The sequence below is a fragment of the Eleutherodactylus coqui genome, chromosome 1, assembly GCF_035609145.1.
Source record: "Eleutherodactylus coqui strain aEleCoq1 chromosome 1, aEleCoq1.hap1, whole genome shotgun sequence".
NCBI classification, from domain to species: Eukaryota; Metazoa; Chordata; class Amphibia; order Anura; family Eleutherodactylidae; genus Eleutherodactylus; species Eleutherodactylus coqui.
The window spans coordinates 138792897-138813032 of record NC_089837.1 but is presented as its reverse complement, the minus strand read 5'-3'; the positions used below and the strand labels follow the sequence as shown (position 1 = coordinate 138813032).

General features: G+C 42.1%; 1 protein-coding gene across 14 annotated transcripts in view; it reads left to right on the top strand.

Moving 5' to 3' along the window:
• The window catches only part of TNIK (TRAF2 and NCK interacting kinase), a 254044-nt gene that overhangs the window by 197179 nt on the left and 36729 nt on the right, over positions 1–20136 (top strand). For all 14 annotated transcript variants that reach the window (XM_066601124.1, XM_066601158.1, XM_066601133.1 and 11 more), the window contains 2 exons: positions 1902–2065; positions 8672–8766. In XM_066601124.1, the coding sequence (XP_066457221.1) occupies positions 1902–2065; positions 8672–8766 (259 nt within the window). The remainder of the gene's footprint in view (positions 1–1901; positions 2066–8671; positions 8767–20136) is intronic.

Sequence of the window (20136 nt, the reverse complement as noted above, 5' to 3'; positions counted from 1 at the left end):
AGTTTACATTAGTCCAGCTATGACATGAAGACAAATAATATGTTTAGAAAAAAAAAAGACAGCAGAATCAACAGTGTCATCCAAATTGTCATACAGCTACAAAATGGCCTATGTCATATGGATACAGGAGGTAGGAATTGGTAGGTGTGGAAAAGCCAACCTGGATTACACTAAATTGTCACTTTATTCGAGATACCTGCTCATTCATGATGGGAGACACGTGACTCCAGAGTGCAGTAGAAAATCAAGTAGATGCCCTGTGAATCTACATTAAAATGGTAAAATCGACTTTGAGTAAGGCATGGTCATCAGTGGTAGACTAACCAGATCTAATATTTCAAAAACTTTGTTTTCTTGCATAACGGTGTCCAGCAGATATTAAAAATGGTGGGATCGAGGAAAAATCTCCAATGAAAAAGGACCCTGTGGACATAAACAGCTGACAGGGGTCAAAGGAGGAAGTTAAAAATTGTTCTAAGGAACAGACTTTGCAGCCGAAAACAACATTGGTGCTCCAACTAATGTGTTTGAATGCAAAGCTCGTCGTTGTTTGGCTCTGATGGGTTATGACAGCAGACAACCACACTGAGTGTCATTGTTGTGTAAGAGAAACAGAAGAGCAAGGTTCCCATGGGCAAAAATTGAGTCACTAATTTGCATCAACTGTAAGAATCTATCCTGTCCGTGTGGGCCAGTATTCCTGCAGAACAATTTCTACACCAAGTGGAATCTATGCCACGACTAACTGTGGCAGTTCTAAAGGCCAAAGAACCAACACTCTACTAGATGGGCATCTCTTTTAAAGTCGTTATTCAGAATATCTCATTTGGCACCAAGTGTTCTAGTGTAGTAGTTAATGGAGCTCAGTATTGACATCCTTGAAAGCTTGATATTTCTAGATACATTGTCATATATAGTCAGAAAGACTGATCCAGCGCTATATCTCAATACTGAGGTCCTATATTGAAATAACAATAGTGTACTTGAAAAGGAAGGTATAGATGCGCTACGCGATAATATGGTGCGCAGCCCCTGTTGGCCCCGGAATATGGATTTCAATTTTGTGTTGTGGTCATTGTAAGAGATAGACCAAAACAAAATCACAAAGTTGCATGTGAGAAGCAGAAATACACGTTCTATCTCTCTATGTCCTGTTACCATACATGTATGGAGCTGTTATTGGACTCGTGTTCATTCCAAGGACTTTCAATGTGGATTGGTACCTGAATCTTCTGCAGATGACGGTAGATGCCTTCTTGGATGATCTGCCCCTACTGCAGTATAAGGGGGCCACTTAGCCTTCACTATCCTTTCTTCAGTCAAAGCAGTGGTCCCACGGGACTTATAGAAAAACGGAAATTGAATTTCTGCTTCTCACATGCTGCTCTTCAACTCTGCTATTGGGTTTTACACTCGGTTTCTTGCAGGAGCCACAACACAAAATTGAATTTCATGCTTTGTGGTCCGTACGTTATGCCATCATGTAGCGCAGCCAAGCCATTCTATTAGAGTACACTATTGATATTTCAATATAGGACACCAGTATTGAGAGAGCGCTGGATCAGTCTTTTTGACTACACCTTGCATATTACACTACATAGTATCTATATATTACAGTTCTAGTTCTACTATACAATTCCCTTTATACAATTAATTGCATGCAAGTTACATCCAAGTGCATGCAAGTATAAGCCCGAAGAAACTTGTAGGGTTCAGGGACCTGGTATATCTTATTGTGAGACTTCCAAATACAGAGGACACTATGTGTAGTAATTTGTATCAAGATTTCTTATTGATTTGTAGTGGTCATATATTCTAATTGTAACAGTGAAAGCATCTTTGTGAACTTATCAGTAGGCTGAAATGATAGGTCTTGTTTCATTTACTGTTTTGTTTTATAGTAACCCGGATCTGAGAAGAACTGAAACGGTAATAGAAAACCCCATTCAAAGGACCAGCAGTGGAAGCTCCTCCAGCTCTAGCACACCGAGCTCACAACCCAGCTCACAAGGAGGATCACAGCCAGGTTCTCAAGCAGGTTCTAGTGAACGAAACCGAGTTCGAGGTAAGGTTGATTAGACATCCTCCTGCCCGGTAGTCGGAATTACAGGATACACCCACATGAACATAAACCATCGGCGCTGCGAGCAGTAGGGCTGCATTGTCACAGCACTGAATAATAACAGTGCCTTGCACTTTTACACCCACATGCAGCTCTCGGAAGAGATTGTGTGCGTGGGAGCGCTGCTCTGACTTGAGCTTTATCTGTGAGCAAGTAGAGCTTCATATTGTGCCAAGGTGAATTAGTTTAATAAAACATTTTCCTTTTACAAAGATTCTTGTTTGTATTGTGTTTGGCATTTCAGCCCATTTCCAGCTGAGCTCTTGTCTTAGAACATTGAATCACAATGGGATCTCTCAAAAGTACAGAGCGTACTATGTCTATAGCTAAATCTCTTGTCACATCCAATGAATTAACATAAAAGAAGGGGTTAAAACCTGCCGTCTTATTTCAGAATATGTGACATAAGACAAAGCTCTTCTACGCTATTGGTATGCATTAACCTTTGCATTATTGGATCTCTAATATCTTACCTTTATTGTAATATTGCTTCTGTTACAATGATATGTTGTGATCTTTAGATTCCGGATCTCATACCTTCAAACTGAAAAGTTTAACATCTGTGAACTTTCACAAAGCACTTTAGTATATGTGACTCAGTTGGCTTTTCACATGAGGCTCGGTTCACATCTGCGCCTGGTGCTCCGTTTTTCTACGAACTGGAATGCGAGCTGGAGATGAGATCCATCACACCCCCCTTTGACCCCTTTGACTATTTTACTGCCAGAAGAAATGCTGCGGTATTTTCATCTGTCTTTTCTGCTGGAATCTCGTAACCCAGCCTCCAGAGCAAATGTGAACCGTGTCTGAATAATGTAGTATTTATTTTCTGTGTCCGTTTTCTAAAACGTGACAGTTTATTACTACTGATAGCAGTAGTAATTATAGCAACCACTACTGTACTTAATGACTGGACTCCTTTTTGTCCACTTTTCTGTAGTATTACATAAAAACTCGTTTTCATGCACTGTTCACTTTCATTCAACCTATGTTCGTCTGTCAGAATGTGGAACTTGATCAAGACGAACAAATGACCAGACCAACTTGAAAACACTGTTTGTTAACCCTTTGCAATCCAATTTTGGATTCAGGGTTGCCTAGGGGATTTTCTCTTTCTGCCATTATTCAATACTGCCATCTGCTGGCTAGAGCCAATACTGCGGCATGGGACATGCTGGAGAGGCCCCTGACAACAGAGCAGCCAGTAATATACAGTAAGAATACCCTGCCGGACGTCTTACGACATCGGAGCTGTACAACCTTCAAATAGAATGTCTTCAGACGTCAGACAGTGGATTGGAAAGGGTTAAATGTAGTAGAATATAGTTGCCAATAATGGTTAATTTGTATCCATATGTATTCCATGAGGACCTTTTCCTGAATGGAACCTGTCATCACCTTTGAGTACTATAAAGTACTGTACACTGTGGGGCTCAAAGATGAGGAGCCCCAGGGAGTTGTGTTTCATACCCACCAGGTCCCCATTTCAGCGCCGTGCCCCCAAGAAAGATTGTGCACACAGTGTGACTCTTCAGACAGCTGCGTGCACACGCTTTCCCATTCATTTCTATGGGAGAGCGCACACAGAGCATCTGAAGGGAGTCGCGCTCTGCGTATGCACTAACGTCTAAGAGACACAGCGCTGGAAGAGGGCTCCCTGGACTATCCGTTCCATCACTTTTGAACCTTTACTGTTTACTGCCCGCAAAGGAAGAGGACATGTACAAATAGTATCTGTGTTTAAAGCAGGTTTAAAGTGTCCCTTCTGTTTATTTAAAAAATGAAGGCTTTATCGGTAGAGATGAGCGAACGTACTCGGATAAGCACTACTCGTCCGAGTAATGTGCCTTATCCGAGTACCGCTGTACTCGTCTTGAAAGATTCGGGGCGCTCCGCTGCTGACAGGTGAGTCGCAGCGGGGAGCGGGGCAGAGCAGGCAGGAGAGAAGGAGAGAAAGATTTCCCCTCCGTTCCTCCCCGCTCTCCCCTGCAGCTCCCCGCTCCGCAGCGCGTCCCGAATCTTTCAGGACGAGCAGAGAGGTACTCGGATAAAGCACATTACTCGGACGAGTAGTGCTTATCCGAGTACGTTCGCTCATCTCTATTTATCGGTTATCGGTTCTGGCATCAACAGAAAAAGTTCACCATCTGCATTATAGCAGATGCAAATAGCATTAAGTTCCTGGGTATGCTTGCTGACTGTCTTCACTTGGAAGCAGTTATATATTTTTTCAAAGCTGACCGTATCAGATAATTACAAATAGTTGAGGGTCACACAAAAATGTAGCCATACGATTGTGTGCGCTTTGGAGATTCTCTTACTTACCATGTTAGAGTCTACCCTGGTTATAAAGTCTTCACACACCCGGGGCTTTTATTTTATTGTTATATTTCATTTTTGCAATTATAGCTCGCATTACTTATCTCAGCGTACTGCAGTTTGAAAGTCGGCTTGTGTTTTCTGCATATCCTCATCATCATGTGCCTCACAAAGCATACTGCTTGTATTTACTAAGAGGAGATTGGAGTTCATTTTTATGGCGACAATAATGTGGTAATAATTAAACCTTGTAAAGTCGAAATCAAAGATCTTGTAAAAAAGTCGTGCCAAAGTTTTTACCCCTCCCCCTATATGTAACTTATCAATATAAATAAGACAAATGGTAACCCTTATGCCTAGAAAAACATAAACGGTTCGTTAGTTGCAAGAATGTTTCCAAACTGTGGTCACAAGGTGCAGAACATGTTCCCCCTATTAAATTGCAAGATGACTCTGTTACAGATATATTATGGAGTGTTTCAAAATCTTGTGTAGTTTTGTGGACTCTATTTCTCAATGTTTAATATTAGACATGTGCCATTTCAGAATTAACAAGTTCAATCAGCTCTTCCATCCAGGTATAGCAAGTCTTAGAGCTCATATGGTGTCTGAGACTGCTGCAAATCCTGTGATGTCTGAAGGCCTGCAAAATTGTGATAGGGGTGTGGAGACAAGGAGATGACAGCATGGTGCAGTAATATGGAGGTGCAGCCCAAAAAAGTGGGCGCCATCCTATGGGTGAGCATGAAGCAACACCGAATAGTAAACTGAAAAGGACTGTTGTATGCTGCAGCCTTCCAATACAAATAGTGAAAAGACAAAGAATGTTGTCTAAGGCCGCCTGCACACGGGCGGAAATCCCGCGGCGGGATTTCCGCCGCTCAAAGCCTGCATAGGAGTGCATTACAATACGCACTCCTATGCAGACGGCCGCGGTTTGGCTGCGCGAAATCTCGCGCGGTAAACAAACCGCGGCATGTCCTATTTTTGTGCGGGGCTCGCAGAGCCTCGCACAGAAACGTCACTCACCCGGCCGCTGGCTCCGGTCTGCGCATGCGCTGGCTGCCCGGCAGCCGGCACATGAAAGAGCCGGGGCCGCCGGGCGTGGGTGAGTACGCGCTCGTCTCTGCAGGCGCTTGGGTCGGGTCCCGCGGCGAGAATTCTCGCCGCCGGATCCGACCCGCTCGTCTGCAGGCGGCCTAACTTCTCTCTTATTGCAATGAAAACCAGCAGTAATATGCACTTCGAAGCACAAGGCCTCTTCAGTAGGATATGTAATGTGACAAATACTACATAATGCATGGGGAAAGTAGCGAAGGGGAGTGGAATAACCAAAGGAAAGAAAGCAAAAAGAATACAGTTTTTCTGTATTTCTATACCTAATAATTATATATTTCTTTTCTATTGTTTTTGCTGTCTTTCCGTGGTTACCCCCCCAACCACCCTTAGCCCCCCCCCCCCTTTATACATTATTTTTCATAGTACATATCCCGGAATAACTAAAGAAAAGGCCCCGTGTCTCAAAATGCCTTTTACTGCTGGTTTTGATTACAATAAAAAAGAGGTTGGATGATATTCTTTGCCTTACATTATATTTAGGCCGCCTGCAGATAGATTTCCCGCGGAATTTCCGCCCCTGGAAGCTGCCATGGGATTACGTTAACAAACGCAATCCTATGCAGACAGTCGCGATTTGGCTGCACGAAATCTCGCGTGGCAAACAAATCGCGGCATGCTCTATTTCTGTGCGGCTGCGAGCCCCGCACAGAAACGTAACTCACCGCACGTCACGCACATGAGAGAGCCGGGGCCACAGGAGCAGGTGAGTGTCATGCTGCTCTCTGCAGACGCTCGGGTCGGGTCCCACTGCGAGAATTCTCGCAGCCGGATCCGACCCGGACGTCTGCAGGCGGCCTTATTGGAATGCTCAGAACTTTTAAGCTTGCTATGTCTGTGACTGTGGTATTTGGAAGTAGAAAGGCTGTCTTCTTTTAGAGGGGTCATCCACAATTAAGATGTACCCAGTCTTACATTATACCATTATTATAGTATCAGGCTGTGTGTAGGGAAGTACTGCATAGACAAGCGGAATATAAACACCCAGTTGTCTATTTGCTCATGAACTTCTGGGAGGAATAACAGAGGAATGGCACAGTGTAGAAGTCTAAGAAAAAATGCTCCAGATTTGTTGTCACAAGGGTTAAGACAAATCAGGTCAGCCGACGGGTCATCTTAAACACTGGAGAAGTGATGTGGAAAATAATGATGTATATAGCTGCAATTAAAAATTGAAACTTTATTAGAATATATCCATAGAAAGGTAAAAACTCACATTTATTGACAGGTACCAACGCGTTTCGGTAAAAAAACCTAAGCCTTTATCATAGCTTATAGCCTATACAACAAGCCAGTAATTTACAGGTAACAGGATATGACATAATAAAAGCATGGCCGCTCCTACTAATTAATAAATAATGAGGAAATGAAAAATCATAAAATGCAATACAAAAACATTAGTATATACACATAAGGTCAGATCTCAGATTAAGACCACGTGGAAATCTGATTTTTAACCACATAATCTAATAAGCCTCTCTTGAAAGCAATTTTTTAAACTAGTCTCCATCTCTTGCTGGGTGGGACACCCTTTCAGTGCCTGTGACTTTTAAATAAGGATATATCCCCTTGGCGGAGTTTCAAAAAATGTGATCTGTGCTCTTTTTTTAAAAACAAGCTAAAACTTTTTCTTCTTCTACGACATCCCAGACATTTTATACAGGGTATCCCCGAAAATAAAATCTACCCAGAAAATAAGCCCTACCATGATTTTTCAGAAAGACTTGAAATATAAGCCGTACCCTGAAAATAAACCTTAACTGAATTACATTTAAAAAAAATAGTACATTACCTAGCAGCATCGGTCCATGTTCTCCCAGTAGTCTCTGGAGCGCTGGTACGCTTGCTTGCAGTCATCAGCCACCGAGAGAAGATCGCTTCCTTGTTCTGGGATTCATAAATTCCACCTCCAGGTAGTGATAGATCTGATTTGTTCTTGAGTTCTGCCAGCCAATCCATGCAGTGCTCGATGAAACAATGCAATGGCTGTGATTGGTTCTTTGTGCGCTGCTCATTGATTGGCTGAGCAGCGCACGAAGAACCAATCAACAGCCATCGCGTTGCGGAGGTGGGATTTTTAAATTGGCTGAGCTCCTCAGACCAGCAGAAAGACGTGGAAAGTTTAATAAGGACTGCTAGGAAAGTTTAATAAGACATCCAAAAATAAGACCTAGTACCTCTTTGGGGAAAATTAATATAAGACGACCTTATTTTCAGGGAAACACTGCAATAATTCATTCATAAATTATAGCACCACTCCTGTCGTTTACGATATTGAATGTGCTGTCTGTTGTCAGTAATACGTCAGCTGTATATCACATAAATTAAGACGACGTATTGCTGAGCATAGATCTGGATCTAATCCCTCCTCGGATATATTGAGATGTTCCTGGTCTGCAGCATCCAGACATTTTTTGGAAATCCACCAAGGGTATATATCCTCATTTAAAGTTACTGGCACTGAAAGGGTGTCCCACCCAGCAAGAGGTGGAGATTGGATCAAATAATTGCTTTCAAGAGAAGCTCATTAGATTATGTGGGTAAAAACCTATTTTCACACAGTTTTATACCTTAGATGTAATCTTATGTGTATATACTAAAGTTTTTGAAATTTTTTTTGTTGTTTATGTGTTTTACTTCCTCACTCATTTATTCATTAGTATTAGTGGTTACACTACCATATGATTAAGGTTTAGTTTTTAGCCAAAACACACAGTTCCCTGTTCACATGTGAGTGTTTTCTATGGTTATATTCTAATAAAGATTCCTTTTTTTCATGAGAAGTGCTGCAGCTATATACATCGTTTTTTCCAAATTGCCTTCCTGAGAAACCGGCTTTGCGTTGTTCTCCGTCCACTCCCCTTATGGGAGGTTGGCCATTTGGCATAACGCTGTGGGTCAAGATTTTTGGTGAGCCGTATTTTACCTTATTACTGGAGAAATGATGGTCACATTTTGAGTTCTAGCCACTATGGTAACCTCGGTCATAAACTATATCCATTTATTTTTAGTTTCCATAATCCCCTAATATTTAGCAGGATTGTACTTTTTCACAAGTCTAACATGCGTTACAGCACTATTAGTACTTGAAATATAATGTGATTTTCTTTGTAGCAGGTAACAATAAACCCGAAGGATCTCCAGTGTTGCCGCATGATGGATCTAACACAAAAGCTGAAGACAATATGACACGGCCAAGTCGACCAGCTGTAGGTTTTTTGCATTTTTTTTTATATTTGTCATATGTCAGTATGATAATCCTTTTCTCCCCAAGGTGTCCCGTGGTGTTGCATTCAGCTTAGTCATTTACAGTATTGAAAGAGTTTTCTTACAGTTTTCAGCTATAAAGAGTTCCTCTAACTTGGCACACTAGAGTGTGTAACTTATTATTTTGTTTTCAATTATTACTATTTTTCTAGATGCGTTCAGTAAATCCTTCTACGCAGCTTATTTATGTACATGTGTGTATATATACAGACTGTGTGTATATGTGTGATTATATGAGAGACGGGCACTGTTTCCACAGGTATCGTAAGCGGGCCATACAGTAGCTTGATTAGCTGTCAGCTATTCCTCCAAATTGCCCCTCATATGCAGGAACATTGGGTGCGGCCAAGCGTGCAAGTGTACTTTCTCATTAGGCAGAGTAAGCTGCTGCCAGGCACCCCTGATGGTGGCTTATCTCCTTTTGAGAACAAAAGGATCTAGCATGTTAAATTCAACATGCTGACCCTTTTTCCCCCCACAACATATTTTGACCACATGCCGACAAACATCCAATACCCAATGGATTGTTGGCTAGCCCTGCTGTAAATGGCGGGTTTGAACTACCTTCATCTGATGTGTACAGTCAACTTTACATGCTGTTAGAACATTAGTCAACTTCAGTTAGGTAAAGTATTTTATCATATGCTATTTACTATAACTACACAGTTACCTTGTATCACCGCTAATGTTGAGAATTTCCTAAATTGCCAAAAATCAGAATAGGACAAGGATAATTAGAATAATGCAATGCTGGCATTTTTGGGAGTGCCAACCACTCTGCGTTTCACTAACATAGAAGTAAAGGCTCGTTTAGAGTCGTCAAGTCAAAGATAACTAAAGATAATTAAACTCTTGTTTACTTGATTGATTGTACTGCCATAGAAATAATTATCACTAGAACAATATGTAAATTCCGCTTGTAGTGACTTTTACAAATTGCATTTTGTTGAGCAATGATGACAATCCTCAACTGGCTGGGAGGAAACTCTGCACTGCTGGCCGCGAACATCAAAAGGACGGAAATGTCCATCAGATTCCTGACTTTTTAAACCACTGATCATTTGTCATTGTTTGAAAAGTTGTTGCATATCAAGCACCTAAAGGATCCTTTAACATGAGCAGAACATCTGTATGTGCAACAAGCTCTGACCAATGAGCATGCCAGTCAATGCTCATTGGACAGGCAGATGATCTGCTGTATATGGCTATCATTGGTCCACACAGGGAGATGTGCAGCCAACCAGTGAGCCCTCTTATGCTTGCGTATACAAGCTAACAAGTGAGCATTTTCTGCTGATTGTTGGCACTTTTACATACACTGTCAATTGGGGAGAGCATTCACGCCTGATTGTCTGACCTTGTAAAAGGCCCTTCGGTCTATGCTGAACTCCACCCAATAAATCTTTAGCGCATCATGAGATACTTGCCCCTTAGAGTACAACACTTTCCAGTGGAAATCATCAGTCTGATTTGGTTCCTGCATAAATGTGCGTTTGCCTTTAATATCTTTAAATATATTGACAAAGTGCCAACAGCGCGATACTCTGTGATTACTGCTTCATATGCCATAAACTGTCATTTTTGCTAATCTCTCTATTGAGCTGTGTTCTTTAGCACACTTTCTCTTTCTTAAGGTAGATTAAGAAGATGACAGGTTTGTGGGCTACACAACATAGAGTCTGCTGGTGTTTTTTCATTGCTGTTCACTTTTTTGGCAGATCTGCATTATGAGCACAGATTAGAAGAAAGCTTTTGTATAGTTAATAATGTAACGTGACTATTAATAAGTCTAATGGAAGCAGCAGGAGGAGAGCTGAGATTATAGGAGATAAATGTATTTTACCTCCTCATGAATGATGAAGGGGTAGCAGTATCGAAATATACAATGGCATGAAGTGTTTGAGAGAACAGCTGGCAGGATGGTACATTACCTGCTACATTTCAGATTTAAGTGGGGATAATGTTAATTTTAGCAACAGACTTCTAAAATCTAGCTTTTTTATTTTAGTGATTTGACTGTAGATACAATGTTAATTTTTCAGTTAGTTAACTGTTTGTACAAGTGACTTTTGTTACTATGATTAAATCTTTTTACTTTATGGGGGTTGTCTCCATACATTATTAAGGGTTAACTCAACTTTTTACAAACTTTTGACATGTCAGAAGTTTTGATCATTGGGAGTCCAGGTGCTGCGACTCCACCGATCGCTACAACCATCGAACAGTAGAGACTATCTATGGAGCCTGTGCACCAGCATTACATGGACAAGGGTGGCGCTGTTTCTAAGGGTAAAAAAAACAAAATTTGACCCTCCTTTTTCAACCAGACATTTTTAAAGTGACTACATTACCTGATAGTGAAGTGGCATGGGTTACCTGACTTTTTAACTCTTTAACTGCCAGACATTTTTTCAAATTTTCCTCTTCTTTCTCATCTTCGCCTTTCAGGAGCTATAGTTTGTTTTTTCCCCCCAATGACATAACTGTATAAAGGCTTGTTTTTCGTGAGACGAGTTGTATTCTTAGTGGTATCATTTAATGCATCTTATAAGATGTTGGAAAACCTTTAAACATTAAGTGAGGTGAACTGGAGAAAAACAGACAATTGAGGCAATTTTGGGGGAGTTTGCTTTCGTGGCGTTTTTTGGTGCAGTAAAAGTGACCGCTTCATTCCATGAGTCGGTACATTATGATGATACTAGGTTTGTAGATATTTTATTTTTTAGTGCTTTTAAAAAAATGAAAACCCCGTTTATTAAAAAATGCCTCTTGTCACCATAATTCTGAGCCCCGTAACTTTTTATTTTATCGTCAGTGGGGGTGATAGTTTTTATTGCTACCATTTTTCGATATATATGTGACTTTGTGGTTGCTTTTTTAAATTTTTATCAGGAGATGGAGTGACCAAAAAACGCAATTCTTGCATTTGAGATAAATAGTGTGATATTTAGATCAGGCTTTTTCGGGCGAGGGAAATTGTTTTTTAATTTTGTAATTCTGTTTTGGATTTTGTGTCTGTAGCTCTATAACCATTACCTTTTCCTGGAACTTCAGAAGTGTTTATCCCCAGGTTGCCCCTGGATACACTTCAGCGCTACCGGTTGGGCTTGTTCAGTAAGAATGACCAGGGTTGGCTTTTTTTTTCTCTTCAGCTCTCGGGATCGGATTGCTGACCAATAGCAGGGCAGCGATTAGTGGGGACACACACAGGAAGGAAGTGCAGAGCAGGGAATTGTGGTAAATGGAGCTGCATGCCAGCAGGAAAACGGTAGCCATCTTGGAAAATAGTGATGTAGGGAGTCATCAGAAATGGAAGACAGGATAAGAAGCTAATAACTACGTGATTTATATCCACAAACTGCTGTGCAGAAACATGACACAAAAACCTCTCACTTCTGGAATTTTTGAAAATTGGCTTCACAACTGGAATACTCTTTTAGATTCCTGCAGACTTCGTAAAATTGCTTCTGGACTTTTGTTTGATCACACTACACTATAGCTTACAACATAAAATCTAATCTGTTTTTATGGGTCATCTCATATATACCTAGGCTTCTCAAAGGAGTTTTTACATTGCAGAAAGTGTTGTTGTGTTAACCTGTACTTTCCTGGAAATATTACTGACTGACTATTAACTCTTGTGCATGGAACATTCCTGTAACGTAATGCTCGGTGATGTGCGTTTGCATTATGTGAATGTACTAGAACTTGACCTAAAGAGAATGAAGCGTTACTTTGATACATCTCTCAGTGATGCGGCATCCCCGGTCTGTTAATGAGTTGACTTGCACTGTGTTCTGTGTACTCTGTGCGCTCTTTGGCGAGCTCTTGGCTGTGTATCTGCCCATTCAAAAAAGACTGACAAGCATGTAACTAACACTTGTATTTCTAACCTGCTTCCTTCCCTGTGGCTTTTCCTTGACCTGCTCTGCTTTCTCCGATGCTGATTATCCCTCCCTTGCTCAAAGAGCTATAAGAAAGCAATAGATGAGGTTAGTGATCCCATTTTATAGACCACATTGTGACCTGTTCTCTGTAGGGTCTAAGTGTAATATCAGCAGGTTTTGTGTCTCCATTTCAAACTCACTGACTTCCATTCGCTTAAATAGCATCACGTGCTGCAGATTCTTACTATTGAATACATTACTTTGGGGATCTTGAATTAGAATGAATGAAGTTGGGAAACATGGAAACCAGAGAGAAAATAGTCCAATACACACAGGCCACCTTTCCCGTCCTTTTATGAAGAGCTTTCATGTCTTTAATAGTGTGTTTTGTATTAATATGTACGCTTGTTGGTTTCTCTGGTTGAACATATACCTGTGCATCTGTCATGCAAGTATACTACCAAAGAACTATTGGGCAGTTCATTGCCAGGCAGGTTTTCTTAGGGTGTTTTCCCACTTGCATGGCGGATTCCACTTTATTGCTCCATTCGGGGAGCAAGTGGGAATCCCCTGGCCGAACGGTTTTGTTTTTGAATGGAAGCTAACAGCATCGGGTGGGCCCATTGACTATAATTGGGTCCACCTAGCTGGCCTTTTTTTGGCTGGTAGAGAAAGCGCTGTATGCAGTGCGTTGTCTTCCAGTATTTGCAGCCACATCTGTGACCGAACCTCCGGCTGGGGGTACCGATGCATACGTGGAACCGCTCTTAGGCCGAATGCCCATGGACAGATTATCACTGCGGATAGACATCCGCTGCAAAATCTGCAGCAATGTCCGTCCATAGACATGCTGTGGTAAACGATTCTCCCCTGCCCACGAGCAGAAATCAACTGTGATTTTCGACTCGGGGGGAGAATCGCAGCATGTTGTATTCTGTGCAGAAAACCGTGCGGACGGCTTTCATTGCAGTCAATGGAAGCCGTCCATCCCACGATACTTCCGCAGTGAGCACTACAGAAGTACCGTGAGAATCCGCATCACAGCCCAGCGCCGGCGTGTCATGCACTGCACTGTGCATGTGCGCCGGCTTACCAGGCGAGACACTTGTGGCGGATCCGGAGATGTGAGTATAGGGTCTCTGGGGGGCACTGGGTCTGATTCCGATGCAATATTTCGTAGGCGGAATCCGACCTGGCCGTGGGCACGAGGCCTTAGAGGTGCCTATTGGCTTTAAACATGTTCCACCCAGAAATTCAGCTGGTAAGTGGACACTGTATACAGTGCGCCAAACTGTGATAATCTATCACCACAGGGTATATCAAAGAAAATAAGCCCTGGTCCCATGAATATTTCTTGTAATTATGGCTGATATACTAGTTTACCTCCATGTAGCGGAGTACAGTCATCAGTTGGGGTTATTCTACGATAGATACAATGTTGAGCAGTCGTCAGTGATTGGCTTGTGGCCTGACAATTAGATAACAATGAATGTGCCAGCCAACCGTTAGTCATAGTGTGTAGATAGGGTTTGAGCACTGTCTGATGTTTCCGCATCTTCTTCATGTCATTAAGGAGAGAATCTACATTCTCTGCATTGGGTGCCAACATCCCTTCCTCCGCTGCATTCATGATCATGTTGCTGTTCGAGGCGTTTCTCATGGTATTGGATGCTGTATCTGTGGCTGCCACCTGTTCGCTTCCACATGACAATATACGCTTTAGCGTGCCCCGCGTTCCCTCGTTATTTACTGGGAACTATGGTTTACATAACAATTAAAAGCAGTATAATGAGAGCTTAGAAAACCTTCATGGATAAAAAATAAAAAAAACACATCGATATATAATAAAAAGAAATAGAAATCTGATGGAAAAGAGCTAATGCAAATGTCAACAGACCCGAAATAGTACAAGAAAACACATATGTAGGGCTTATTCACACACACTGTATACTTGCACGAATATGAAATCCGTTCTTTTGAATGGATTCATTCACACAAGCGATTTCGCAGCATGTTGTATCGTGGGCGCTCCCTCAGAGCACCTCACCCATTGTTTTCCATGGAACCTTAAAGGACATCGCATGGTAGTCGCAGGCGATGCGATGTTTTCCCTTGGAGTTAATGGGAAACATTTGCGATCCTATCACATGCGTGAAGATCACAATTCACGTAAGGAATGCGATTTTTTTAAAATCAAGAACTCTTTGCATCGCTGTGAAAATTGCATGTTGGCAAGTGCGATAGCAAGCTGACAAACTTGGCTCGTTACCGCGCGTGAATGTAGCCTGAGGCCTCGGTCAGACGGGCGGTTATGCGATCCGCAAATCGCGCGACCTGGGCCGACGATTCGCTGAAAAATCAGCACCTAGCAGCGTTTTCAGCAAAACGGGCCCGATTAAAAGAGCGCTGTCCGCTGTTCACCCATTGAATTCAATGGAGCAGGCAATACAGCCGATTCCATTGAAAGCAATGGGCTGCCGGCGAGCGCGGGATGAATTTTCGGGAAGGGCTTAAAAATATAAGCCCTTCCCTGAAAAGCATCCTGAAATGTGTAAAAAAATTTTACTCACCTTTTCCCTGCAGCCGGAGTTCAGCCGCGGCCGTCCGGCAGTTCTCCTGAACTGATCTGTGTAGTATTCAGCAGCCGGGGATTTAAAATCCCCGCCTGCTGAATGGGCTGCCTCTGATTGGTCACAGCCCTCACCAATCAGAGGCAGCTCTCACTCACCCATTCATAAATTCATGAATGGGTGAGTGCTGCCTCTGATTGGCTGAGCTTATATTTTTAAGCCCTTCCCGAAAATTCATCCCGCGCTCGCCGGCAGCGCATTGCTTTCAATGGAGCCGGCTTTATTGCCGGCTCAATTGAATTTAATGGGCGAACACCGTTCTTCTCTGCCACAGCTGTGGCAGAGGAGAATGATCTTTATAGTATATGTTCTCAATGGGGTCGGCGCTGCTGCCACCGGCCCCATTGAGCGCATATATAGAACACAAGGAATCGCAGAACGCAGATAGGCGCGTTCTGCGAATCGTTGTGTCCTATAATTTATCACATATCCGCATAAAAAGCGGACATGTGACCGATCCCATTGCGAAGCAATGGTTCTATATATGTTCAGATCGCATGAGCAAATCACGCGAAAAAACGCCCGTCTGACCGAGGCCTTAGGTTGAGCTTACTTTAGCAATGTAGCCTCGGTCTATAACTGAGCCATGGCCACAGCGACGGATCAATTTTTCGAAAGACACCGATGGACTTAATTCCCTTTAAATGGGATACGTTGAAGTTCTGTCAGCATTTGCGCTACTGGGGCTCATTTACACAAGCGTAATTTCACCCCGTATTACACGCGGGTAATACACTGTGAATGTAGTCAATGAAGGTACGTTGATTTTCATTGCCACACTTATAGTAGTTGCGTATAATACGCACGTAAAAGAGAATGCATCATGTTCTATTTTACCGCGTATTACAGCCGTACAGCCCTATTGTTCTCTATGGGTTGCGTGTTAAACGCTGTACATACACAGTATATTGCATATGTGCGCCATTTAGTACACAATGCCGCTAAGAGACAATGCAGGGAATTACAAAAAAAAAAAAGGCAACTAGTCGCACTGGGCATGACGGCGTGCGTGAGATATGATGTCATGCGCAATGCACAATCTCTGCTCTAGCCGGCACACAGCGGTAAAACGCTGCATAATACATATGGCTGTGCGAATGAGCCCTTATTACTGACAGCGACACTAATGATGCAAACAGTGTTATTCTTGTCAAATACCAGGAAACTTGACGAATACCCCAGTATTATTTTTTTTTCTATTGACAGGTAATTAATTAGGAAGTATATTGTGGTGACACTATTACAGACTCGCTATAGAAATGAAGAATGCACTGCTGGGTCCCAAGCGCCCAGCGCATGTTTTATACTATTTACTCCAATTCCTTTGTTAATGTCCCAGAATGCAGTTGTCTCTAGTGGCGGCCTTCCCCTTTATCTACTTGTGCAAGAAAAGTCTTGGCAAACTCCATATCATGTGTTTCTTTGTTGCCTTGCTATCCCATTGTTTTATCTAACGACACATCAGTAAAGGCTGTATTCACACAGGCCTGTGCAATTTTGGTTAGTGAAAAACTGACCATTTATGGTGCGATTTTTAATGCATTTGCCATGTATTTTTGTAATTTTTTTTCATGTGTGATTTTTCATCCATTTTTCACTGATCTGCACTTTTTGGCTCATTTTCTCATGTAGTCCCCCATAGTAACATGTGTTAAAAATTCATCAAACTTAGCCTAACTTGCCACAGGCGAGCATAATATGAGGCCATAATTCCCACCCCCATATTGCACTCCCCACCATGTGAAATGCCCATCACTATGGACATGTAGCTAACCTCCGTGGCGGCTGTCAGCCGTGGCAGGGTCGCAGAGTTGGTATGCAGTGGACATGCGTTTTTTATGCACTCATAGAATATAATGGGCACAGATGGATCGCACAGAAATAGGATAGGCAACAATTTTTCAAACTGAAATTACAGGTTCGGGAGAAAAAATGATTTTGTGAATTAACCCATTCAAGTGAACAATTTTTTTTCCTGTGTCAGTTCAGCCCATCTCTGAATTGGACAGAAAAATCACCTGTGTGAATACAGCCTAGGAGCATTGTATGTAGTGAATATAGTATAGATATACATGTAGTCTAGGAAAAGACTTCTGTGCTCTCAACATTTTTTTTACACAAGGACAATTTTTGACAAAAACAGTATTTACATATACAGATCACAGGCTGCTTTACAGAAATGTAGATGATAAATCCACTATGTAGAGCAGTTGTCCCAATTTTAGGTTTGTTTTTTTTGCTGCAAGAAGCAGACCGCTCCGTTCATTGTGCAGTGGCCAAGCATGGTATTGCAGGCTGAGCACCATTCATATATAGGTCAGCCTGCAGAACGAGCTTGGGCCACTGCACTATCTAAGGAGCTGTCTGCTTCCTGCAGCAAAATGGCTACAAGTGGGACAAACCTTTAATATTAAAGTTGTATGATATGGGCAGGGCATTACATTTTTTTTTTAAAGTATGGTATAGAAAATTGTACAAGAACGTCTCTTCAGCACCGCTATACTAGTGACCCCCCTTACATGAAATGGCATGTTGTGTCCGTGTCTGGAGCTCACATAGATATTGTGCATGTTGGCTTGTCGGTTGCTGCATGTGTGAGGAGAGAGATTAATTAGAGTGCCGCTGTGTGATGGTGTTCACTAAACACAGATGATGTGACTTGCTGCATCCATGTCCAGGCTGCTTGTCATTGCTTCTAAGTGGATTTTTGTGTGTACAGTCCTGTTCTTGTGAGAAAAGAAAAACCTCTCCTACTGTTTTGCACTTGTTTGGTAATAGCATGGTCCGGAAACCTGGGATATAGCATTAATGGATCCCAGGTTTCTTCTTGTCCTCTCCTTTCACACTTGATACTTTTCTACAGGCTGTAATCTCACAGGCAATGCCCGCGGATGATGGAAAGATCATGCCGCGGAGAGTGAAAACTAAAAACAAAACGGTAAGAAAACTTCTTTCTTGCCTTTTACTACAAGTTCATTCACAATACTTACAACTGGGAGTTGGCAGAAAAGTAATAAAAGCTGAAGCAGCATCGAGTAGTCCATTAATCATGGGAATGAAGACGTGTAACAGTAACATTGTTGCAGTTTATTGTACTTGATTTTATCAGCTAGTAGTATAGGGACACATTTTGCTCCCATAGCATTACCAATGGCTCATTATCAAAATGTTCCATTAGTCAGATTTAGATTTAAAAGTTCTACGAGGACCGCTTCCTAACCAAAGTATTACAAAGTTGTGGGACATTACTTACACCAGTACTTCAGGACAGGTTTCTAGTCTCCATGCTTCAGTGGGAACAAGATTACTTACTGACTACGTTTCCCTTTCTAAGTGCACTTGTTGTACAAAATTAGTCATATTTGATTAATATTATTTTCTGTAAGAATTCATTGTTTTCTGTACACTGACTAACATGAAAGATCTGAGTGCATAAGGAATGGTTATGGCAACATTCATATATACTGCATGCTTTTCATACAGCTTTAGGGTGCATTCAGATGACCGTATATCGGCCGGGTTTTCACACCCAGCCGATACACGGCGTCTCTCTCTGCAGGGGGAGGAGGCTGGAAGAGGCGGGAGCAGTGCACTAAGCTCCCGCCCCCTCTCTGCCTCCTCTCCACCCCCTCTCCGCCCCTCTGCACTATTTGCAATGAAAGGATGCGGAACGAAGGCAGGGCTAAGTACCGGGAATTAGCTCCGCCCCATCCCGCCTCTCCTCATTGAAAATAGTGCAGGGGGGTGAAGAGGGGGGCGGGAGCTCAGAGCACTGCTCCTGGCTCTTCCAGCCTCCTCCCCCTGCAGAGAGAGACGCCGTATATCGGCTGGGGGTGAAAACCCAGCCGATATACGGTCATCTGAATGCACCCTTAGAGCCAGGGTTTCGCTGAAAATACCCATTTATACATTTTTCTAAACTTTCGTGATAAAAATAAGCAGCCCTAAGTATCCTATTGGCATGATGCAGGATATCACTGAGAATTGTTTTCCTCATTGCATCTGTATTTGCTAATCGCCATTCAAATGCTGTGGGGTTTTCTGATTGGAATATTTATATAAGGGCTGCTTTGGTCCAACAGTATATTGTCCAATGGTGGACCAAGCCCCTCCTTCCAAATAATAATATTCACATTCATTATTGCCTCCATAGACTACCCCGTAAGATTTTTCTTTAATATGTACTATGCCGACCTTACTTTTTTATGACTATATACTGTAGATAGGTTCAGACTAATTGAATGAAGTAGCAGAATGTATATATCACTTTTCTTTCCTTGGCCGAAAGTGGTTAAAAGTTGGAAAGTTTAGTTAATACTCCTTTTTAAAATGCGCTCTGATTGATCATAATTTGCACCATTAATTCTAAAACTGTAATTTGCATTTTTCAATTGAGTAAAGAGCGCACAGTGATGTGTATACACTCCCCGTAATCATACGTCTTTTAGCACTTTGTGTAATGGTTGAGACTAGAGCAATTTCATCGACTGCCCAAGGCATTAGAATTAATAGACCTATAACTGCTTCTGTGCAGAGTTTTCTTATCGTTTTAGTAGCCCATTAACATGTTAACGAACACTAATGTAATTTATTGCTGCCCAAGGTAATTGCTATCCCTTATTGGGAAAAAAAAACATTTCGGTGCTATTTTTACTTACTTGAGATAGATGTACTTAATGCAGATGAGTCGTTTAGAAGCCCAAAATACCTGCTTCTTTTAATACTGATCCTAGTGCACACAGTTATAGCGCTGCAAATCCAGAAAGGTATCTGCGCACATGGAGAAATAAAAAAC